This window comes from Pipistrellus kuhlii, unplaced genomic scaffold (assembly GCF_014108245.1).
Source record: "Pipistrellus kuhlii isolate mPipKuh1 unplaced genomic scaffold, mPipKuh1.p scaffold_m20_p_1, whole genome shotgun sequence".
In the NCBI taxonomy this organism is placed as follows: domain Eukaryota; kingdom Metazoa; phylum Chordata; class Mammalia; order Chiroptera; family Vespertilionidae; genus Pipistrellus; species Pipistrellus kuhlii.
The window spans coordinates 135086220-135112034 of record NW_023425404.1 but is presented as its reverse complement, the minus strand read 5'-3'; the positions used below and the strand labels follow the sequence as shown (position 1 = coordinate 135112034).

At 37.0% G+C, this 25815-nt stretch overlaps 1 protein-coding gene across 1 annotated transcript in view; it reads left to right on the top strand.

Annotated features, from left to right (window-relative positions):
- Positions 1-25815, top strand: part of BANK1 (B cell scaffold protein with ankyrin repeats 1) — a 302385-nt gene that overhangs the window by 60268 nt on the left and 216302 nt on the right. Inside the window, exon 3 of the mRNA XM_036410473.2 lies at positions 20364-20518. Within this exon, the coding sequence (XP_036266366.1) occupies positions 20364-20518 (155 nt within the window). The remainder of the gene's footprint in view (positions 1-20363; positions 20519-25815) is intronic.

Genomic DNA, 25815 nt, shown 5'->3' with positions numbered 1-25815 from the left:
ATTTAATTAATAACCAAGAAACAACAGAGGCTATTTAAATCATGTATATAAGTAAAAATAGATTTTAAAAATCAGACATTTTATGGTATCACCAAATGAGACATCAGTTACACTCATACAGAATACGTATTTTTCACCTTAAGTTTGCATGAGATATTTCAAATTACTTTTACTAGTATCTTAATATTCCTATAAAATGGGAGCACTGCAATTTTAAAAAATATCCCCATTTGCATATTGCATAATAGCAGAGTTAGACTTACATGTCTTCCCAGCAACTATTTTTATTTTTTAAATTTTTATGGTTGGACACTTTACTCTGCATTTATGATTTTTTTTGGAATATTATAGGAATATTTCAGAAGATAGAAATGAATATAAATTCTCTTCTTAAGTCCATCCTAGAGTTGTATTATTTAGGGCTCTTAATAGTATCATAATGTTATAAAATGTATTTGTAGGAAATAAGTAATGCTAATCAATCTCTTTAATAGATTTTCATATGAAGAAGCTTAGCTTTTAGTCAACATTTCCTTTTTCTCAAGCACCTTAACAGAAATTCAATTTAGCTAAAATTATGGTAATAGAGAGCATATATTTTTCAGCCCCAGCTGAATGCCACCCAGTCTTCTGCCACTGCTTTCTCTAATGTGAAGCTTCTTAAGCAAGGAGCATTTTCTCCATCATTGTTCCATTATTCACAATGAGTAAGCCATACACAATCATCTATTATTTATAGCTCACTTAAAATCTTTTAAAATACAAGAAATTATGGTTTGTGTCTAATCTGTAATTGTTTCTTAGTCTTTCAAAGTTGTTCAGAAGTTAGGAAAAAGAAGTTATAAAATTATTTTCTTTCTATTCTCCTTAAGAAAGGTACTATATAAATCCCAACATTTATTTTCCTTGATCTCAACTTTGAATTATGCAGAAGAATTTTTAAATCTAAGAAAATAGTAAGCATTTTTAATTTATTTTTTCTAATGATATAAATAATATATGTTTATTGTAAAAAAAATCTGAATAGTAAATGTAAATAGGAAAAAAAAATGTCACTCTCAATGACTATCTGGAGGCAATCACTGTTAACATTCTTGCATATTTCCTTCCAAAGAAAAATATTTATAGTATAAAATATAGGCTATTTAAAAGTTAAGAGAGTACTTGCCAAATATGTACATAGGATCATTTTAAAACAATATCATGATGTGTTAGAGGAAAAGGCAAGGCTTAAGTGGCAAGTTAGGACTTTGCTGCTGAATGAATGTGGGAATCACATTTTTTTAAAAATCTCAAATGAAAGGGCAGGATGTCACATTTTGCCTTTGGCTCAGAAATGATGTATTAACAACTGTTCCATGAGAAAATGAAAACCTCCCAAAATCAATGTTTCACTTTAATGAAAGATCCCAGTTTGGAACAAATAGTTCATACTAATGAAACAAAAGATTAATATATGGAGGCATAGATAACTTTCATTACACAGAATTATGCAAAATATTGATGTAAGGAGAAGCAAAATACAGTGTTCCAGAGATGAGTTACCAATGGATGAACTATTATGAAAAATAGAAGATATAAATTTATAATGACAATTTTTCTAGAACTTTATAGGAATAATTATTTCTAAAAATCTTTTTATAAATAAATCATAGACTCGTGCTAGAGTTTAAATTGATTTCAAAAAATATCTTCTCCAACGTACTTGACAAGAGATGTAATTGAGACCCCAGGAAGTTTCATCATTTGTTCAGGACCCATAGCGTCGTTGTGGGAAGAATCTGGGGAAAACCATGCGGACTCAGAGTCCGAGCTCCTCCCTTTGTAAGTCCAGTTCTCAGATACCAGTAGTGCTTGAACGGGAAGCATGATTGGATTATTTGTTCAGGATTGGTCCATTCCATTATTCTTAACTTTAAAAATTATTTTTCTAACTATCACTTATGAATTTATACGAGCCAAAATTGTTCTAATAACCTTACACACATTTAAAATTTAGCCTTCATAAAAAATTTAGGCACTAAATACCATTCTGAATTATAAGTAAAACTACAGCATAAGAAGGCAGGCAACTAGAAAATGACAGAGCCTGGATGTGGATCAGATACCTCAGCATACACATATCAAATATATACATAACTGGAAAATTTTTTGTTGGATTTGAAAAAATAATGTTTAAGGTATTTTGGGAGTACCAGATTGTTTTTAACTTTTTAGATGTATCCATGCTTAAGTTGAATCATAATGTTTTTAAAATCACCCAGAATTTAACTTTTCAGAGTCTTGGATGAAAACCTGAAGTGGCAATAGTTGGAATGAGCTTTGCTGAGGCCATTGCTGTCACAGGCAGGGAATCCTCTCCTAACCCATCAGCTATATATTTGGTGGGGAGATCCTAAGCTTGCTTTCTAAGACACCTCCAAGTCTGAATTAAATAGGGTCACTGTTTAATGTATTCTATGTCTTAGGCCCTGTGTCTTGATTTACATTTACAAGTTTGCAACATATTTTAATTTGAATGCAATATTATATAGTCTTTTCATTTCAGTTATCTTTCTTATGAGCTAAGTGAGATTTTGAAAGTCTTTTTTTCTCTAATAGTATAGCAATATTTAAAACCTTTTAAAATAAGGAGGTTTCTGAAATTTCAATTAAAAATATTTCCCATTTTAACCAAAGTGTATTCTTTATCATTTTAGGCATCATATTTCAAAATTGCAAAAAGAATTGTTATCTGCTTTTTCTGGCCTATCAGTGTTCAGCTCTCTTATTTGTCTCATTTTATTATAGGATATTTTTTTGCACATTTCCTTGTCAATGTTTCTGTCTTATTTTATGCTCTTTATGATAAATATTCTATCATATTAACTGATTTAATAACATGAAATGGTTAATAACATAGTGTTCTTTTCATCAGCACATGAATCATAACAAATTAATCTAATCTTCATGAATTTATATACTTTCTTCATATTCATCTTTTGATACCTGAAATGTATTTTCTCATTGTTAATTAAAACATGAGAATCAAGCATTTTATAATTTTCCCTCTTAATTTTTATATTTACATATTAGGAATACTTTTCTTTCATAATCCTGAAACTAATTTAAATATTAGGAATACTTTTTCCATATTGTCAATGTCTAACATGTTTGCCCACTCTCCAGGCTAGTTATGTCCATGTCTGTATAATTGTTTTTTCTGCATTACTCCACTTTGCATAATTTTCCCTTGAAACATACGTATTGTCTATAAGGAACAAGCACCTTCCTATCAAATACATGGTTTCCCTTTTGGCTTGGTTGTTTTTCCACTAATTCTTTTAGCTGATTGACATTTTTTGAGTTTCTATTGTGTTGCAGGCCTTTGGCAAATACTTGGAGTTGAGAAGGAAACCGAGGTCATCAGTTACAGGAAAATAAATGATATATAAATAATATGATCCATGTGACACTTTCTAATGAAGTACTGTGTATCCAAAGAGCTATGATTATGGGGAAGCTGAGAATGGTCTTACATTGGGAGCAACCATTGATGAGAATGTTGAAAATGAGGAGGAAAATGGGACTGGGCACAGTAAGCAAAAAGGAAAAAAAGTATGCATGAAAATATTAGAAACAAACAAAGACTAGCCTAGAAGTTTCCCTGAGCAGACAAAGCCAGTTTAGTTATTAATTTAGCTTAATTAATAACAATCACCTTGCACATGTTACTTTTTTACTACCCTGTTTCCCCCAAAATAAGACAGTCTCTTATATTAATTTTTGCTCCCAAAGATGTTCTAGTTCTTATTTTCAGGGGATGTCTTATTTTTCCATGAAGAAGAATACGGTACATATTTATTGTTAAACGAAAATAAAGGAAATTTATTACCTGTATACGGTACGGTAGTACGGTAGTTGTCAGCACAAACCAGACAAACTGTGAATCCTACAGTATCAAGAATTTACTCATTTATTCAATGGCAATCATGTCATCATTTTCTGGAACATCATCATAACAATCCAATTCCTGAATTTCCTGGTGAATTTCTTGTGACTCCATTTCTTTCAGAATCAGTGGACCAAATCTCTCATGTTTAGCCTAAGGGGGCCTTGTTTTAGGAGGATGCCTTATATTTCACTCAGAAGGAAACCTGTAAGTAGGTCTTATTTTTGGAGCATGTCTTATTTTCAGGGAAACATGGTATATAAGCTGCTTTGTAATGGCACATCCCTAAGCCTCATTCCATGTTTGGATTTGAGTTCTCCTGGTTTGCAAACCATCTTTTTGGTGTGTGCACAATACATTTTTACCAGCTACTGCATCAGTGACTCATTGGTTTTACCTTGGCTACTTCTGAATCTTTCACAAAAGAATGAAAGATGATGGCTGTGTTCAGAGACTGGAAGAGGGAATGACTACAATGGAAGTAGAACATTGTCACAGATGAAGCAAACAAAGTGGGTCATGAGGCCCTTTTTCACTCTGAACAGAAGGAAGTCTGCTTGTGTGTGAGGCATGAGGCAAGATGTGGTTCAGCCAAGACTCTTAACCTTCTGTGGAAACTTTCACTCTGTGGCCAAGGGTTTGATGTCCAATTTTAGATTTGAGTGACCTATGACAATTTTTTAAAAAAATTAAAAGCTTATTTATTCACCAGTAAAATCAGAAAATAATAGTATGCATCTTTTAGGTTTATTGTGAGGTTTAAATATAAGAATATATATAAACCTCTACCTAGAGTATTTGAGACTTACATGTTACCTTTTAGTTTTACCCCAACACAAAAAGACCTAGGAGCCTACCCACAAGATAACCCCAAAAAATTTTTTCCTAAGACTAATTGCCAAGAGTCCTTTGAATATATCTCACTGAATAAATGAGATAAAAGCTAAACCTATTTCTGCCTCCAAGGTGAGTAGACTCAGTTACTATAGTTTTTATTCAAGTTAAGGAAAGGTTATATTTATATTTGATATTCCTGAGAAAGTGAAATAAATCAATGTATTCTTTAAAAGGCTACTTTTATGTGGAAGCAGGCAATTTCAAAGTCATTTTATCCAGTTACATGAAAATATGAAACTAAAAACTATAACTCATCCTAAACTTATTTACATATATATAGCACTGATGATTTTATTTATATAATTTGGAAGTTAAAATAAAAACCTCAGATACCGAGTCCATAATATTCTATAGATATATTCTTAGATATATCCATTTTAGAAGTTGATTACTATTTTAAATGTGTAAAATGTTGGTGAACATTAAAAAAAAATTAAGTCTGCTGTCAAAGTTCAAGATAAATGTGTAGAATGAAGATATTTGAAAGGAAAAACCCAGAAATGTATTTGTCTCCTTCAAATCCAATTTAGACAGAGAATAAATGTCATTCCCTATTGGTAGCAATTCCACATGTTTGACATTGAGTCATTTCCTCTGGCCAAAAGCGTCAATCTGACCACACACAAACCACCCTGGAAATCCTCTGTAAAATAAAATATACTTGTGAGATAATTTGGTGAGCAACAGAATGGTAAACAAACACACACACATAAGCTGCCAGTTTTGTGTAAATTAGCAATCCTAACTAGGATATCAGTTTAATGTCAAATGGAATATAGTCTCATATTATTGTAAGAATTAATACCTTATACATTTTCACTGGAGTTTGGGGCCATATGCTGGTTTTAGCAGCTCTAAAAATGCTGTGTCTTTGATTCTATCATATCACTCCTGTGACAATAGACTGTCATATGCATGAATTTTACTGTGGCTGAGGAAACAGCGTGGTGTAGTGATTGGGGGGGTCTCTGAATCCTGCCTCGCTAGTTCTTCTTTGACTCCAGCAATATCTGGCTGACTCTATGGCCTTTGGAATAGTTACTTAATTTACTGCTCAAAAATGTATTTTCCTCATTTAAAACACCAATCTCCACCCCATCTCCCTGAATTCCCCCTCAGCCTTCCTCCTAGTTTTAATTTTTTTAGAAACATATTTTTTTAATATATTTTATTGATTTTTTATTTTTACAGAGGAGAAGGGAGAGGAGAGAGAGTTAGAAACATTGATGAGAAACATCAATCATCTGCCTCCTGCACACCCTCTACTGGGGATGTGCTCGTAACCAAGGTACAAGCCCTTGACCGGAATCAAACTTGGGACCCTTGAGTCTTCAAGCTGATGCTCCATCCACTGAGCCAAACCGGTTAGGGCAGAAATGTATTTTTATTAATTTCAGAAGAGAGAGGGAGAGAGTGGTAGAAACATCAATAATAAGAACATTGATCGGCTGCCTTCTGCATTCTCCACACTGAGTATCAAGTCCCCAACCAGGGCATGTGCCCTGACTGGACATCAAACAATGACCTCCCGGTTCGTAGGTCTGTGCTCAACCACTGAACCACACAGGCAAGGCTTCCAGCACTTCCCCACATCTGCTCCACTCTGCATTTGTGTGCTTCCGCCCATTACATTTCAAATTCTGTGTAGTAAGGCTCACCTCAGCATTTTTTATAGCACTTGGTTCATAGCTGGTACTTCAAGAATAAAAAAAACACATAATAATAATCTATAAATTAAAGATAACATTATCTCCTGCCTCTTGGAGATGTAGAGTATTGTCTGCTAATAGATGCAAAGCACTAAAAGTAGTACTTAGCACATAGTAAATGTTCAATAGTTGTAGCTGTTATTAATATTCCTGAGGAGCAGAAACCGGTTTGGCTCACTGGATAGAGCGTCGGCCTGCGGTCTGAAAGGTCCCGGGTTTGATTCCGGTCAAGGGCGTGTACCTTGGTTGCGGGCACATCCCCAGTAGAGGATGTGCCAGAGGCAGCTGATCGATGTTTCTCTCTCATCGATGTTTCTAACTCTCTATCCCTCTCTCTTCCTTCCAGGAATATATATATTCCTGAGGAAATTTGTTTATAAAATCATGTGCATTAATTTCAGAACTTATCTCTGTTTAAAATTATTTTCCTTTAAGGCATAAATTGATTATAGCTTCCTTTTCACTTGTTAAACTAGAAGACATTACTGAACACAGTAACTTACAGCTGACCCTGCTGCATTGAAAGGGGAAGGGTCAGGAGTTAGATTCTCTTGCTAACATAATGTAGTCATTCACTGAGAATGGAAGAGAAATTCAAATCCAGTGGTGAGGGCATGGCATTTGAAGTGCAATTAATATTTTAAATTAATATTCTTATGTCAATTTTAGTCATGATTTTATTATCTAATTTAATTATTCATTTTTAGGAGTAAAACAAAGCAATTCTATTGTTATTTAAACTTAGGTACTACAAATGTGTAGCATGTTTTAATTACTCTTTCCAAAACCAGGGTCCTCTCTAACTTTTAGATGTTATAAAAGGATGTGTCTTCCTCTCTCTTAATAATCTATCTTTTGAGGATCCTGTCCTTGTCTTTCTGGTCTTTTCCCTCCTTTCCCATTTTTGAATCCTTCTTCAGCCATTGAATCCTTCTTCAAGGCTAGCTATGCCGTAGGCTGGTGCTCTTCTCCTCTGACAACTAAGAAGGTCAGGTTAGACACACATGGCTCTTTCTTGGTTCCCTATACTTAGTCCTCTGTATTGTCCTAAAGCCTGTCTCACACTAGGATCTGTAGCGATGTGTAAATATCTGTACCAAAGGCAATACTGAAAACAGATACATTAAAATAGTCATGAATATGGGTGGTTCCCTGAGTCTCATAGGGAAGACAATTACAGGTAGATCCTTTGTAAAGAGAGGTTGGCACTTTTCCATTCTTAATCTGTCTCCCCTAGCCTTATTACTTTTAAGCATTTCCAATTATAATATAGTAGAGGCCTGGTGTATGAATTTGTGCACCAGTGGGGTCCCTCGGCCTGGTCTGTGGAATCTGAGCAAAACAAGTTATCTAACATCCCCTGAGGGGTCCTGGATTGCAAGAGGGTGCAGGCCAAGCTGAGGGACCCTACTGGTGCATAATTGGGGCCAGGGAGGGAAGCAGGAAGTTGGCCAGCTAGGGAGGGACTACGGGAAGGCTCCAGGGTACATCTGTGCCATCTTGCACAGTCCTGATCAGCCAGACCCCAGCAGCAAGCTAACCTTCCAATCTGAGTGTCTGCCCCCTGGTGGTCAGTACACATCATAGCATGTGGCTGAGTGGCCTTAGCATATCATTAGCATATTACACTTCGTTTGGTTAAATGGACAACCGGACAACTTGGAAATTAGCATATTAAACTTTTATTATATAGAATTAATTCCTTCATTTTACAAATAATTATTGGGCGCCTATCATGTGTTCAACAATAAACAAGATAGTTCATTCCTTATTCTCAGGGAGATTGAAGAAAAGTGTGATGGGAGCATGGTTCCAATGACTCAAACGTTCTCTCTCTCCCTTCTTCACCATTGCACATTTAAGGCCCACTTTTGAGAAGGCCAACCTGAAAACCTAATTATCATGATGGTTTTTATCTTAACAACTAACATATGGTATTAGTCTTCTTAATTAGGATATAGGAAATACAAGGTGTCCCAAAAAATGTATACACACACTTTGAATAATTATTAAGGCAGTGTTTATTATAATACATTTTATTTTCAAAATTAAACTATCAGCTGATAAGGTGTGTATACGTATTTATGGGACACTCTATATATACACACTCATATACACACACACCAAACACACACAAATATATACATATTACACATATATACATTAATATATGTTCATATTTACATATATTATATATAGAGGGGGAGGATATGCATATACAGAGTAATGTCAAAATTAATAAACTACTTATAGTTTATTAGGAGAAAAATAAACTCAAATCATTTTCTAAACAGTATTACCATTTTTTTTTCTATGGAAGGGCCAGAAGAACCTCATCATTTACTTTGCAAATTTTAATATTTACTATTGGTCTTACTATAGATGGTTGTATTACTTTATTCCTGGATTAGTTGTACATTTTTATTTTTTTAATTCTAGTTAATGCAAAGTACTGTGTTGTCTTCACATTTTTAAACTTATTAGAAGAAAAAATAAAAGATCATCTTATTTAGCTGAACAATACATGAAGGAGGAACAGTTTCTGACTCATAGAATTTGAAAGCTATCTATAAATAGTTTTAAATGTTTGACAGAAATTCATTATTCCAGCATTGCACAGGTATTATAGTTTTAAGTGGGTGCTCAAAATAAGATCTATGCTTGGGAAACTCTTGATGGCAAAGAGTCATCCTATATAATAAAAGGTTAATATGCGAATAGTTCTCTTGTCAGGGAGTTTGTCCAGGGGCCAGCAATCCCTCCCCCTGGCTGGCCTGGCCTGAGGACTGCCAGTTCCCACCTGTGCACAAATTCATGCACCTAGCTTCTAGTTGGAATATAAAGTGATATTATTGTACCTAATATTATAAATACATTTAAGATTGTCCCATTTTAATATTTTAAAAAATATGCATTTGTATTCTTCAAACAGAGAGTAGGAGGATATATATCAAAAAGCTAACTCTAGGGAACATAATTAATTATAGGCAATTTTCTTTTTTCTTTATTTGTGTATTCTAAATTATACATAATGAATATCACTAAAATAAAAATACATAATTTTGATTATAAAAAATGGAACTGCTGCTATCCTCTCATCCAACAAAAATGATAAATAGCTTCTTGGTTATGTTTAATTTTGCTTTACTGATTGGAAAAATAACATTTGAGAGTTATTGAAAGTCTGGTGTACAAAAAACAAATGAAGAAGAAAATTCTTAAAATGATATTTATCACTTCTCATAAATAATCAGTTAAGATAATGGTAATATTTTTCTTGTCTCATATACACATAGTATGTGAATATGTATAAAATTACATATATGTATACACATATATTGGGTACATATACATATACATATACATATACATATACATATGGGTATATTCACACACATATACAAAAATTTTTAATTTTGGGAGGCATCTTTGATTCTTAAAATTTTCAAATTATTTTTTAAATTAACATTTACATTCAACATCATTTTATATTAGTTTCAGGTATACAGCATAGCAGTTAGTCAATCATATACTTGACTAAGTGTTCTTCCCAACATTTCAAGTACCCACATGGCACCATAAGTAGTTATAATATTATTAACTTTATACCTTATGTTTTACTTTACATCCACATGACTATTTCATAACTATCGTTTAGTACTTCTTAATCCCTTCACCTTGTTTCCCGCAACTCCCTTCGCTCTGGCATCCATATGACCTCTGTATTTATGAACCTGTGCCAAATTTGTTGGTTCATTTATTTTGTTCTGCAGATTCTCCATATAAGTGAAGTCATTGATATTTGTCTTTCTTCAACTTAACATAATACCCTCTGGTTTCATTCATGATATTGCAAATGGTAGGATTTTATTCTTTTTTAAAGCTGAGTAATATTCCATTCATAGTTATGGGTTTTTATTTAGAAAACATAGCAAATTATTGTGTCATGCTATTACAACATTATTTGAAACAATGTTCAACTGTATATTTTATGAATCAATATTTAAATCAAACTAAGCTTCTTCTTTCTTAATTATTCTACCTAATAAAAGAGTAATATGCAAATTGACCATACCTCCACTACACCTAAAAGCTATGCCCAGAAGCCATGCCCACCAGTCAATCAGGAGCGAATATGCAAATAAACCCAACCAAGATGGCTGTGGCCACAGAGAAAGCAGGAGGGAGGCTTGGGTCCCTGGCAATGGAGGAAGACAAGCTTTCCATCTTCTCTTGCTGGCCTAGACCTACACTCAAGGCTACAAAGTTTCAATGATAGAAGATAAATAAACCCAAACAAAAATGGCAGCAGCCACAGAGCTGGAAAGAGCAGGAGGCTAGGGTTACCCTTGGCAATGGAGGAAGCCAATCTTCTGAAGCCCTGACCTGCCTTGGCCTCCGCTCCAGGCTACAAAGTTTCAGTTATAGAAGATACATAAATCCCAACAGAAATGGATGCCACCATGGAGCAAGCAGGAGGCTTAGCTCCACTCCAGGCAAAGTTTCAATTGTAGAAGATAAATAAACACCAGAAACCAGGGCCTCCACATGGGTCACTGAGGGCCTGGCCAGACTGTAAACCACCACAGGCCCCTCACCCAGGCTGTCTCATGCCCCAAGAAAACCCCCACCCTGATCTAGGACATCCTTCATGGCAAAACAGCCAGCCCCCACCCATGCACCAGGCCTCTATCCTATCTAATAAAAGAGTAATATGCAGATTGACCATCACTCCAACATACAAGATGTTTTCCCCTATGTGGTCAAAGATCCTGCCCCTATGTGGACAGAATATGGCCAGCAGGGGAGAGCAGTTGGGAGGTACCAGGCCTGCAGGGGAGGGCAGTTAGGGGTGACTAGGCTGGCATAGGAGGGAAGTTGGGGTGACCGGGCCTACAGAGAAGGGAAGTTGGGGGAAACACAGGCCTTCAGGGGAGGGCAGTTGTAGGCAAAAAGGCTGGCAGGGGAACAGTTAGGCATCAATCAGGCTAGCAGGGGAGTGGTTAGGGGATGATCAGGCTGGCAGGCAGAAGCGGATAGGGGCAATCAGGAAGGCAGGCAAGCAGTTGGGAGCTAGTAGTCCTAGATTGTGAGAGAGATTTCCAACTGCCTGTTTAGGCCCAATCCTATTGGGATCCTATTGGGATCAGGCTTAAACAGGCAGCTGGACATCCCTCAAAGAGTCCCAGATTGGAGAGGGAGCAGGCTTGGCTAAGGGACACTCTTCCCCTCCCTTCTTCCTCCCACCCCCGTGCACAAATTTCGCGCACCAGGCCTCTAGTTCTTTATAATATTAAATAGACCTTGATTTTTATTTCATTCTGGACACTTTCTGAAAGGGATTATCACTAATTGATATTGAACTTCTTCACAGAGGATATAATTAGGGTTTGTTTCATTAACTAGCCTTGTGATTTTCAAGTCTCAGTGCTTTGTATACCCAGCTGTAGGAAATAACTTTTGATGGCATTGGTAATTTTCCCTTAGCAACTCTCAGGGAGAGTTATAAAAGTACACAGTTATACGTGTAGGAGATCAAGAAGCAAGCTTAGTACTGCTAAGTTATGCTGATTTTCTCTGGCTTTATTTAGTACTTGGCTTAGGGTTATACTGATTAAAGTACAGATATACTTCCTTTAGACAGTTAGGCCAGAGTGTGTTAGATGGAATAAATTCTGTACAGTAGATACCAGCCACCCTTTGAACCCTTGATCCCCCCTCCCAAAGGCAAGTTAGGCACCGATTTATTCAATCATTGAATCACACAACAAACAATTGAATCTACTATCCATAAATATATAGCATGTTATTATTATGTCTATTTATACAAATATTAAGCATCTACTGTTTGAAAGGCCTTATTATGTGCACTGGAAATATAGAGATGAAGAAAAATAATGAATTGCCTGACCTAAAAAACTTGCATTCTAGAAACATACACAAGAAACAAGGAGATAGATGTAATTTTAGCTAATGACTTATGCTGTGATAATATTATGGAAACATATCACATCAAGGTATAAATTGTTACTACACATTGCTTCACAAACTGCAATCTAAATTCAAATTTCTTTTATAATTCTGATCCAGTAGTCTGGCTGGAGATGGGGATTTGAATTTCTGATAAACTACTAGTCTGAAAATCACATTATGAGTTGAAAAGGTTTGGTACTATTTCTGTGTGACAAGTTTGACTAAGAGATTGGAAGGAAAAGGTGCCTTAAGGCAAGACTGAGAATATATGATGGAAAAGGAAAAGGAGAGAAAAAGGATAGTAAAAAAAAAAAGGAGAAAATCTAATAAATAAAATGGAATGAAAATTCAGTAAAATTAAGCATACAGGCCACAAAAAACAGAATCTCCTTACATATACTTTGGAATTATCTGCAAGCTATGAACTAAAATTAAAAGACTAAAATACCAAGAATATATTAATATAGTCAGCCTAACATAAGAGAATTTTAGCTGGTAGAGTTTGTGTAGTTAGAGTGCCAGGAAAAAAAATGAACATTTACAACAAAGTAGATTTATGTTCTTCCTTTTAGAAACCAACATTTCTTTGGCCATATTGAGTACTTTCATTTTATATATATATATGAAAGTATGGCCTCTCTCTCTATATATAATAATCATATATACATACATATATATATATATATATATATATATATATATATATATATATATATAAAGAGAGAGAGAGAGAGAGAGAGAGAGAGAGAGAGAGAGAGAGAGAGAGAGAGAGAGAGGGAGGGAGAGGGAGAGAGAGAGAGATATGGAAGGTAAGAAGTTTTATTATAATTATTATTTTTATCTTCATCCCAGAATATGTTTATTGATTTGAGAGAGGGAGAGGAACATTGATTGGTTGCCTTCCTTAAGCACATAAATAACATATACCATATCTGGGATTAAACCAAACCTAGGTATGTGTCCTAACAGGGAATGAAACCCACAACCTTTTGGTATATGAGATGATACTCCAACCAACTTAACCACCTACCTGGGACTTATTATCATATTAATAATCATTATCCTATATGATAAAAGCCTAATATGCTAAGCATCTAGTCATCTGGTCAATCAATCAATCAACGCATAAAATGCTAATGATATCTTAAAACTACTCAACTGCTCGCTATGACATGCCCTGACTACCAGGGGACAGACACTCCAACTGGTAGGTTAGTTTAATGCTGGAGTTCAGCCTATCTAGATTGAGTAAGATGTGCCAGACATGCCCTGGAGCCCTCCCGTAGTCCCTCTCCAGCTGGCCAACCTTCCATGTCCCTCCCTGGCTCTGATCGTGCACCAGTGAGGTCCTTCAGCCTGGCCTGCCCTGTCTTTTGATCAGAGACCTCTTGGGGGAGGATAGAGAGCTGATTTTGGCCCAATCCTGCAGGTCAGGCCAAGGGACCCCACTAACGCATGAATTTGTGCACCAGGCCTCTCTCTAGTCATTAATAATAGCCTCTAATGAAATATTTCTTATATTGTGTCTTATTTCTTGAGATTGTTCTTATATTGTATCTTATTTCTTGAGATTGTCTTGAAGTGCTGTGAACTTCTCTCTCAGGAATGTTTTTGGTTTGCCCCATTGATTTGCGTTGTTGTGTGTTCATTTTCATTTGTTTACAGGAATTTTTTAATTTCTTCCTTGATCTCAATGGTAACCCATTCATTGTTTAATAATATGACATTTAGTCTCCATGTGTTTGAATATTTTTGAATGTTTTTGTTATAGTTGATTTCTAGTTTCATGCCATTGTGATCTGAGAAGATACTTGATATGATTTCAATCTTTTTTAACTTGTAGAGACTCAGTTTGTGTCCTGACATATGGTCTATCTTTGAGAATGTCCCACTTGTGAAAAGAATGTATATTCTGCAGCTTTGGGGTGAAATGTTCTATAAATATAAATTAAATCCATCTGTTCTTATGTGTCATTTAGGGTTACTGTTTTCTTGTTGATTTTTTGACTGGAAGATCTATCCAGTGAAATCACTGGGGTGTTGAAGTCCCCTACTATGACTGTATTGCTATCAATATCTCTGTTAAATTCCTTCAAGATGCTAGGCACTTATATGTTTACCAGGGTTATATCCATATCCTTTTGTTGGAAAGGTTATGTGTGGGTATTCGTTGTCTCTTATTATGGCCTTTGTTTTGAAGTCTATTTTGTCAAATATAAATATTGCTACCCAAGTTGTTTTCCATTTCCATTTTCGTGGAAAATTTTTTTCCCATCCCTTCATTTTCATCCTGTGTGAGTCTTTTGTTCTGAGGTGGTTCTTTTGTAGCGTGGCCAGATTATTTTGATCTCTGAAGGTATAATAATCTGCCACCCAATGTGTGTGTGTGTGTGTGTATATATATATATATATAGATATATATATATATTTATATATATATATATCTATATATATATATATATCTACACTAATAAAAGAGAATCATGCAAATTGACTGTACCTCTGCTACACCCACAAGCCATGCCCACAAGCCAATCAGGAGCAAGTATGCAAATTAAGCCAACCAAGATGTCTGTAGCCACAGAGCAAGCAGGAGGCTTGGGTTTCCCTGGCGATGGAGAAAGCTAAGCTTCCTGCTGGCCCTGGCCTCCACTCAAGGCTAAAAAGTTTCAATTATAGAAGATATATCCCATACACCAGGGCCAGTTAGGTCACTGGGGTGGTATGGCCAGCTTACAAACCACCATAGGCCCCTTTCCCAGCCCATCCAACACCCCAAGGGAACTCCCACCTTGATCCAGGACACCCTTCATGGCAAACCAGCTGGCCCCACCCATGCACCAGGACTCTATCCTATCTAAAAAGAGTAATATGCAAATTGACCAACACTCCAACACACAAGATGGCTGCCCCCATGTGGTCAAAGATGGATGCCCCCACGTGGATACAAAATAACCACCGCAAGATGGCCAGCAGGGGAAGGAAGTTGGGAGGGACCGGGCCTGTAAGGGAGGGCAGTTGGGGGTGATCAAGCGGAGGAGAGGGCAGATATTGCAGTTGGACATCCCTCAAGGGGTCCCAGTTTTGAGAGGGTGCAGGCTGGGCTGAGGGACACACCCTCATGCATCAATTTCATGCACAGGGCATGAATCCATGCATGGGTGGGGTCCTGCCAGCCTGGCCAGGGGGAAGGGGACACAGGCAGTTGGTTGGCCTTCCTGCTGGTCGAACTCCTTGTCAAGGGGACAATTTGCATATTAGCCTTTTATTATATAGGATATACATTGAGTGGCCAGATTATTATGAGTTCAGAGATCATAATAATCTGACCACTCAGGGCATATGGGTCATATTTTCTTATCCATACAGCTACTCTATGTCTTTTGATTGGAGCACTCAATTTACATTTAAGGCTATTATTAATGGACTAGAGGCCCAGTGCATCAAAATTCATGCACTGGAAGGGGGCGTCCTAAGCCAAGCCTGTCCCCTCTCAGTATGGAAGTCCTCAAAAGTAAAAGGTGACCCAGTGGTCAGGGGAAGGTAATGCAAGCCTTGGCTGGCCCTGGTTACCACTGCCTTGGGCAGCCCTGGGTGGCTGGGCAGCTGCCATCTGAGAGACTTGCCTGTGCTGTGGGCTGGTCCTAAGCAGCTGGAGGGCTGAGGGGACTCGGGGACTCCAGCAACAGGGGCAGGTGGCTGGGGGTGGGCTACTTCCTGCCACCCCAGTGGGGCTGAGGTGACTGGGTACTGCCATCATGTGGCGGTGGGCGCTGCCATCTTTGTGAGGGTATGATGGCCAATTAGTATATTACTTCTCTATTAGATAGGATACTTTATATTGCCATTTTTATTCTTTATGCCTCTGTTTCTCTCTATGTATATTTTTTTCATATTATTATAGGAGATCCTTCAATATTTCTTACAATGCTTGTTTGGTGATGTTAAACTCCTTTAGACTTTTTTGTCTGTGAAGCTCTTTATTTTATCATCTATTTTGAATGATGCACTTGCTGGATATAATAGCTTTGGTTTCAGATCCTTGCTTTTTATTTCATTGAATATTTCATGCCATTACCTTTGGCCTACAGAGTTTCTGATGAAAAAAGTCAGCTGACAGCCTATGTGAGCTCCTTTGTAGGTAACAAATTGATTTTCTCTTGCTGCCTTTAAGGTTTACTTTGTCTTTAATTTTTGGCATTTTAATTATGATGTGTCTGGGTGTGGGCCTATTTGAGTTCTTGTGTGGGACTCTCTGTGCCTCATGAATTTATATGACTTTTTTCTTTACCATGTTTGAGAGGTTTTCTGCCATTATTTCTTCAAACAGGTTGTCTATCCTGGCACACTCTCTTCTCTTTCTAGGTCCCCTATGATCCAGATATTGTTACATTTCAAGTTGTCCCACAGCTCCCTTAAACTACCTTTCTGTTTTTAAATTGTTTGTTTTTCTTTTTGGTTCTCTGATTGCATGATTTTTTCTGCCTTGTCTTCTAATTTGTTGATTTGATCCTGAGCTTACTCTAATATGCTGCTTATTCCTTAGATGTATTCTTTATTTCTGCTATGTAATTCTTCTTTCCCAAATGTTAATTTTCATAGTTTCCATGTCTTTTCTATACTGTTGAGCATCCTTGCCATCATTAGTCTGAACTCTATATCTGATAAATTTCTTATTTCCATTTTATTTAGCTCTTCTAGAGGATTGTCTTTCTCTTTCATTTTGGGCTCTTTGTCACCCCATTTTGGCTGCTTGCTTGGGTTTGTCTCTATGTAGTAGATACAGCTATGATACCAAGTCTTGATAGGGTGGCCTTAAATATAGGTGACTGTGGGACCCAGTGGCCTAGTCTCCCTGACCTGTATGCTCTAATAATGTCCCTGTGTGTATTGTGTGAGTCCTCCTGCTATAATTGATTATTGATTGCTATTGGCCCATTCATGCATAGACTCAACCATCAGGCTGGCTGACAGAGAGCCTCAGCATTCTGTTTGTTAGAATGCTGGTGACTTCAAAAAATCCTTTACCTGTGAAATCTGAAACCAGAGATCCTTTTCCCCCCTTTGTTTTAGCTAAAATAGGAACCTACCAAGATGACAATTTTGTAACTGGAATTTTTTTCAATTATATTATAAACTTGTTCCTTGTTAAATATTTTTTTCATATAATTTTTTATTATTGACATTACATATTTTTATCTGGCCCCTTATTGCTCATACTGCTTCCAATTTTCTGCATTATAAACTGTGCTTCTGTGAGATAAATCATTTTGTACATCTATGATTATGTCCTCAGGGTAAATAAAACAGTCTTAACCTATTAGTACAGAGAAATTATTATAACACAACCTACATACTTTAGTGGTAAAATAATTTATACCTCCTTCTTTTAAGGCATATTAAATACAATCAGTGTCTCTGTTCTTTTATCAATTCACAAAATTATTGAGCCAGTTCTATAAGACCTTCTATTGTTTTGATGTATGTGTGTGTGTATCTCTGTGTATGAAAGAGACACTGAGAGAATGACACATTTTATGCAAGTATTTTGAATTGTTAGAGAAATAAAGGCCCTTTTTTAAATTTCATTTCAAGCAAGACTAATCCTAGGAGAAATCTGCAAATCCCAGGTGCTTTTGTGATTTTATTCTGCAACGTTCATAAGGTAGAATAAACACAGCCTCCTTAGCTGTGGCAGGGGGACAGCTTTTCTCTAGGGGGCATCTCCTTTGTTGCTCTGCTATCCTGATAGAATTACCTGTATAAAACTGGTGACTTCACTTTTCTTGGATACTATGAGACCAAATTCTAGCTACTTCTATCTGTATTGCCTTTGGCTCTTCTTCTTCCTTTATATCCTATCAATATCTCTTAGCCAGAGATCACTAAGAACACACCTGTACTTGAACTATTTGAATTTTTTGCTATTTGTAATTGATAGTGGGCACCATGGAGAACCATAGGTTATCTCAATAAGAGGTTGTTAAAACAAAACATGTTGTAGGATTTAGGCTTGTGTTAAGTGATTTAAGAGAGGGTTCAAGGATGCATGGCTCCTGTTAAAAACAAGTGTAATTTTATGATTTTATATAATCATGACCCTTATTAAGAAGCAGGGTTACCTACCTTCCCAGTATGCTTATGGCTTAGAGGATTCCTGGGACACAGCATTTTCAGGGCCCAAACCAGGAAAATTTCAGGCCAACTAGGAGGAGTTGGTTACTGTATTGGAAGGCAAGAGAAATAAAAAGCTGAGGCTGGAATTGGTGAAGCAACATCAGTCACAGGAGCCAGGACTTGGAATAATTGGTCATGTTTGCATTTGGTCAATGTTTGTGTTTTTGCCTGAAGTCAGACATGATTACAAAATAGTCTCATTTCTAACTTGGCCCAGTAAGGTGACAGAGGGGCCTTGTCCGATGTTGATATTGCTTTAGCAACACCAAGGGCTTTGCACAGTTTCTTGGCCAGTTTCTAGCTGTCAGGGGCTTCTTTCCTTTCTTCCAATTCCATTTTTTTTGGGAATTTGAGGACTACTCTTGGGGTTGGCCTAACACTCTACAGATATAATCTAGTTGTGACAGCATTGGTTTCAGTCACATTACTTCAGTGTCCTAATAAAATGCTTTGGGCTTTGAAGCACTGAGTAATAACAATATTATTATCTCTATTAACACAACACATTTTTCTTCAATACAAAAAAAATGTTTCAATGACTGAGGTCAAATGCTAAATTACTAAATGTTAAAAAATTTTAAAGTTAAATGCTGTTCTTTTCTTCTTTGAAATTCAAACTTTACATTAGAATGTTTCAGTTTTCTTAGTAAAACTGCAATAAAACCCCCGCTTTATTTAATATAGTACTTTTTTCCCCACAGAACACATTCACGTTGATGAACACTAATATTCCTCCAGTAAACTAGTATTTTTATTAGTTTATTTAGTGAGTGTCTCCTAGTACAGCTTTTTTATTTTAAAAACTAGAAATATATGTAAAAGATAAATGATCCTTCTGATTTAAATTGTTTCCATTTAAAATGAAATAAATTTTCTTAATTACAGTAACTGAAAATATATAGATGCACGTTTTTCAGATTTTCTATTTTAATGGTAAGAGAGAAATGTTAAGTGGTGTTTGGATTTTTCGGGGAAAACATTTAACTAGCAATGAATATATGTAATTGCTATAGTTTAGTCACTAAGGTTATAACACTAGCTTAATTGTGGAGCATTATCTTTTTTTTAAATTGTTTGAAGAATTACAAATAGTAGTACATATATCTCTTTTATCCCCCCTAGACCTTTCCCCAGTCTCCCCTACCTCCCCGCATATGCCTTCACCTGCCTACCCCTCCCCGTGTCTTGTATCCATTGGTTATGTTTATATGCATGCATACAAGTCCTTCGGTTGATCTCTTACAGCCCAACCCCTCCTACACAACCTCTCTTGCCTTCCCACTATAGTTTGACAGTCTGTTCAATGGTTCTTTATCTCTATAACTATTTTTTCCCATTTTTTTTCTTTAAAATATCTTGCAACTGCAGACTAGAAATAAACATATAATAGCAAAAAAACGTTTAAGTCCCAATTTCAATGTCCAACAGTTTTGATACCCGGTTTCAATGTCAAATAGTTCCTTGTGTGTACATGTCAGCAATGATATCTGGATGATGGACAGATGGTGGCAATGCAGGCCCGATCCTCTCTGATTTATTAACACTGGTTCTTAAACTCAGCTCGGTTGTTCTGTATATGAATTAAGTGGGTTGCTCTGCATTTAGTTTTTATAACAATGGAGGAGATAAAATGGCCTTCACTACATTATAATAGGCATCCCTGCACTTTTCTCTAGGTTCTAACGAGTACCTCGAGTTCAGTATTCCGACAGACATAAGAGTGGAACATCCTGGTGAAGTAAGTGAGAGGAAGCAACTGGAAGAATTCTCTGAAGTTCCAGGAAGCAGCGGACCACTGGCAATGGTGCTTCCCACGGAAGTTCCCTGTGAGGTCAGTTAAGATGCCTTATCATTTAAGTGGCCTTATTGTTTTATTGGATATTGCATGTCAATAAAGTGTAAGCTCCAAAAAGACTGGTGTGTTTGCCTACTTTGCTCATGGTTATGTCCTCAGAACCCAAAACAACATCTGGCCTCGAGTAGGTATTTGATACTTTATTTGTCAAACAATCAACTGATGGAGAATATATGAAAGCTTAGTGTTATCAACTGTTATGAATGCATTGCAAACAGGTTGAAATTGTTACATATATCAAGCTACCTAAAAAGGAACACTGGGTTTGTATCAACCAAAGCAAATATTTTATTTTCATAAGGGGAAATATATCCTTTAATTTGAAAATACTTATTTTCAGTGTGTTCAATATTTCCATTATAAAATGTGTATCAAAGGCCTACATTATCAAGGGGAAATATAAGATTTAGAAGAGTTGGTCTTTTCAGGAATAAAAGGTTAAAGGAGGGTGAAGTGGATTTCTGAAGGTGACTACATGAACACATGTTGCTGACATTTTTCCTCTTGTCTTTCTTGGGATGAACACTTGAAATAAGCCTCCTGGTAGAGCTTGACTGGAATCTCATGCTATGTGATCTCTAAATACCACAGAATGCTGGCTCAGCATCTGTGTCTTTAGTGGGAATAGCCAAAATACAGGAGAGTCATGGGAAATGCATGCAAAGGACCTTCTGGCACAGTGAGCAGATTTGTGTGACTGGGTGGCAGGGGCTGCATGGTCTGCTTGCTGGGAGGTGTGTGTGGAAGACACTCTCCTGATCCTGCTGAGACCAGTGGTCCTGGGGGAAGCTGCCCATTCTGTGCCACTGGGCAAACTTTCATTCCCTCACCCCCAGATTCCATGCCTCAGCAGAAGAATCACATTTTTAAACTATTTTGCTACCAGGTCCAGAGAAACAAAAACTTCTCTGGCGCTTCCTTAGAGACCAAAGGAACCTAAACTGCACAGGTTCAAGATAACTGGCACAGACAATCAGTAAAGGAAACAAATGCAACCCACTTAAAGGACTCAAGAACTCAAGGGAGGAACCTCGGGCTAAACAATCAGAACTGGGGGTTTCTATTGGGTCAGAAATAATGGAAGAGACAGCAATAAACAGAAGATACTGTAATAAAGGAAAAATGAGAACTGTTCTCAAGTAGATCAAATCAAAGCAGAACAAGAAAAAAAGAAAAGAAAGAAAATCCTCTAGAACTAAAAATAGCTCCCCAAGAATTATGCAATGATTTTAAATAACTGCTTTTAAAAATATCTGTACAGTAAAATTTGAATAATATAAAACCTTTCCAATATTAAATTTTCAGAGAAATTAAAACTCAAAAAGGAAAGCTCCATGCCCTCCAGGCAGAGGTGACTGGTTAGGACCAGGGTTCTTTCATTGGCAGAATCATGGCCAGTTATTATTTAATATGGAAATAATTCTTCCTGACCCTATGAAGTGAAATTATTTCTTTTTCAAGTTTCTCTTGGGTACCCCACTTTTTAAGCAACCCTAAGAGTTAAAAAGTCATGAAATAATATTTTAGTACTCTTTCCACAACCCAAAAAATTAAAAATAAGCTAATCCTTGTACTAACAATAGTTACCTCAGTCAAAAGGTTGTGTTCTCCCAAAACCTTGATTTTAGTACACAATCAGAATCTATATGACAATTGCCAAGCACGTAGGAGACATCAATTGCATCCAAATGAGAGAAAAACATGTTCCAGATTTGCCAGGAAAACATTCAGTCTACACCTGTTGTCTGAAAGCGCAACCTTTGAAGTTACTCATTTCTGAAAAGGCTTCGACTTAGTAAATGGGGACCCCTGAAGAATACAGCCTCCTCTCCCAGGAGGTGATGGTCGATTTGCTGCCATTTTACAAAATCTAGAAATTTACAATGCTATCATTGCCAGCTACCAGGCCTTATTGGAGGCGTGCCTTTCACACCCAGCAAACCCCAAATCTATTCACGTTTCTATGGGCTTTTGTGTTTCCAGAATGCCAGCACTGAGTTCTCTGTGAGGTCACTCTAATGGCATGATCTTTGTCTTTCTGATGCACAGGGAATTAGTTTGGTGTGTGTTGTTGTTTTTTTTGTGGGTGTGTGTGTTTGTTATTTCTGTGTGTTTTTTTTTGTTTTGTTTTTATCTGCCCTGCTACTGCCTCCTGCTGTGGAGCTGCCTGGGTCTGGGGACTGCCTCTCAGAGCAGTGTTTCCAGTCTCCTTGTCCCCTCATCCCCTCATCTGTACTGGAGAATCAGCGTGAGTGGATTATCTAACTGAGGCTGCTGTTGCTGCTTTAAGCCCAAGAGCCTGGGAGTTTTGCTCCCTGTCTTGTCGTCTTTCCATGGATTGTTTATTGCTGCATTCTTATTTTCCATGGGTTGTTTATTCCCTGGGCCTTGAAAATCATGCACCACTTTAAAAACAGCAGAAAAGGTTTTTATTTTATTTTATTATTATTTTTTTTTTATCAGCATGTGTGTGTGTGTGTGTGTGTGAGTTTTATGCACTGCTGAAGATATGCCTCTAGTGCTCTATTTATCTGAATTGTTCCCTATCTCTTTCAGGAACATCTAGGTGAAATTTAACAGATTAAATCTGCTACTTAATTTTGGCTTCTTTGTTTACCATCTTTTAGGAATAAGATCCTTTGTCCTATTTTGATATTTTTATTTCTTAGCCTTTTTTATTAAAAATTTTTAACATGGACACTATTGCAGATGTCCATTTCCCCCACCTCTGCTCACATCCATCCACTCCTGCCTCCCCCTCCCTTGGACTTCACCACACCATTGTCTGTGTCCATGGGATGTGCAGATATGTTCTTTAGCTATTTTGATATTTATAAATCCTTTTATGGGCCAAGGCATTTCTTTTCCTAGCATATTTCTCTTGATTTTTTCAGGCATAATTGAGTATGAAAGATATGAAGTCAGTGAGTTCTGTCTGCCTGATGCATCCATTATTCTAATGAATCTTAACCAATTTTTATATTCATGATGAAAATTCCTCCTGGGAGGCATTCCGCCTCTGGAACAGCATCTAATCCAGAACTGGACCTGATCATTATTTTCTAGTGTCTCTTCCCGGTGCTCTGTGTTACTTCAAAGTCTTAATTTCATTAAGTCTTCTGGAAAAGTCCCTCAGAGCAATGATTTTCATCTGGGAGTGATCTTGCTTCCCTTTCCCCAGAAGTAATTTGACAAAGTGTGCAGAGAGTTTTGGTTGTCATGCCTTGGGGGCTGCAATGGACATCCAGTGAGTAGAAGCCAGGGATGCTACTAGATATTTTATAAGGCACAACAGTGACTTTGCTGCTCCAAAAATGTCAATGGTGCCAAGGTTAAATCCTGTCCCAGAAGTAAGGAAATACATTCATGCCCCCTCACAGTAGCAATCACCTAAGAATGGCATCAAGAATCCAGCGCTCCCCTTCAGAGACCTCTCTTCAACCTACCGGTTGTCTCCAGTCACTGGCTGGGGCTGTGTAACCTCTCCGCAGAGATTCCAGTCAGTCTTTTGGGGGGTGAGAAGGAGGGGGAGGTGGATATCAAGTTTCTTTATATGAAGGAATGGTACAAAGGAAAGAGCATAAGTAGATGATTCGGTACAACTTTTACGAAAGGTAAAGGTAGCCCCAGCATGCATGAGGTGCTTTGGTGACCAGAAGGGAAGCCAGCCTGAGGCTTAGCTTGTGTCACTGTCTCCCAGGATGTGCTTGTCATAGAGGCACTCCGCCAGGTCAGACTCGGGGGCCCCATCCTTGGTGAGCATAGCTGTCTTCCAGGCACTCTTTTGTGGATTACACCTGAGGCTCTAAGAGGAAGTCTCTAAGACTGATGCACATTTTAAAAATCAGTTCAGCCACTTGGTTTCTTGAGCACATTTAATTCTTAAAGTTACAGTTATAACTACTAAAGGCTCTCTAATCAGCTTTATCAGCATTTAGATCTATAATAACTTGAATTGTCTTCCTATCTGAATCCCAGAACATGGCATATTCCCTAAAAAAGGCCTTTATTTTATTTGACCTGTTCATTGATATACCTCTGTGGCTGCAACCATAATATAAGTCTCCAAGCCTATAGTACAGACCACAGATTATATAAATTACAAATCTAGAGAAACCCTGAGACTACATGGGTGGATATGGCCTGTATGGGCCCGTGGGCAAGCCATAAGAATATCAGATTACTTCCTACCTGTGTATCACTTGGCCCTGATTCCAGAGTAAAACAATACATAGAAGCTAGCAGCACTGCCTACTTATTTCTGACACCAAATCACACACAAGTTCTTTGTGATCATTCTTAACCTAAATTTTGATCTTGTGATTTAATTTAAAAAATTATAGTAAAAATAGCAAAAAAAAATATTGTGTGTATCAAAGCCAAATATATTGATGTTGTGAAATACTGCCCTTTTGGTTATCAGGCTTTAAATTTATAATGACCAATAGAATTATGAATTTTCCCTTTAACCAAGTGGTTCTCTAACTAAGATGCATATAACGACTACTAGTGGAGGTTTAAAAAAATAATAGCATTGCCTAAATTTTATGCCCTGGGTGATGGCCTGGACATTGGAAGTTTTAGAATCTTCCCAGGTGCTTCTGAGGATGAGAATTAGGATCTCAGTTTGGAACCATTACCATAAGCTAATCACTGCTCTATTGCCAAGGGTCAGATCCATGATGGCTGTAGCAATCTGCACAGTCATCTTAAGAAGGACCAGGAAGCTATACTTGCTAAACTAGTGGCTTTAAAGTAATCATGAATATAGGAAAAGAGCCATTGGCCCATATACAAAAGTCATAGTATGACAAAATTCTTTTGTTGCCTGTGCTAAATAAAGACACCCACCTTGACAGAATCAAACTTCACTAACTGTATATTGTATGTCATATTGTAGACCAAATTCTAACCCTTTTGTTTATGTCTCCAAGTTTTTGACTAATGCAGCAAAACATTAGGAGTTGGGAGTGATAATAAGCATAATAACCCTTTCTTTCTACTCAAATGATCAGAACTAAATAAGGAATAAACAGAGAAAAGATTGAGAGCAAAATAACAACTTCGTAATGGATTAAACTAAATGTTTGACCACATGACTACCCCAGCATTTTCTCCATGGAATTACATGTGTCCATATACTTTCACCCTTAATTAAGATGTCCACAAGGACAGGGCTGGGCAAGTGCATTCTTCCCTCCTGGAGCAGGCTACTTCCTGCATGGAGATGCAGGACCAGATGAGGCTGTGAGTGCTGAGGGAGACAAGGAGTA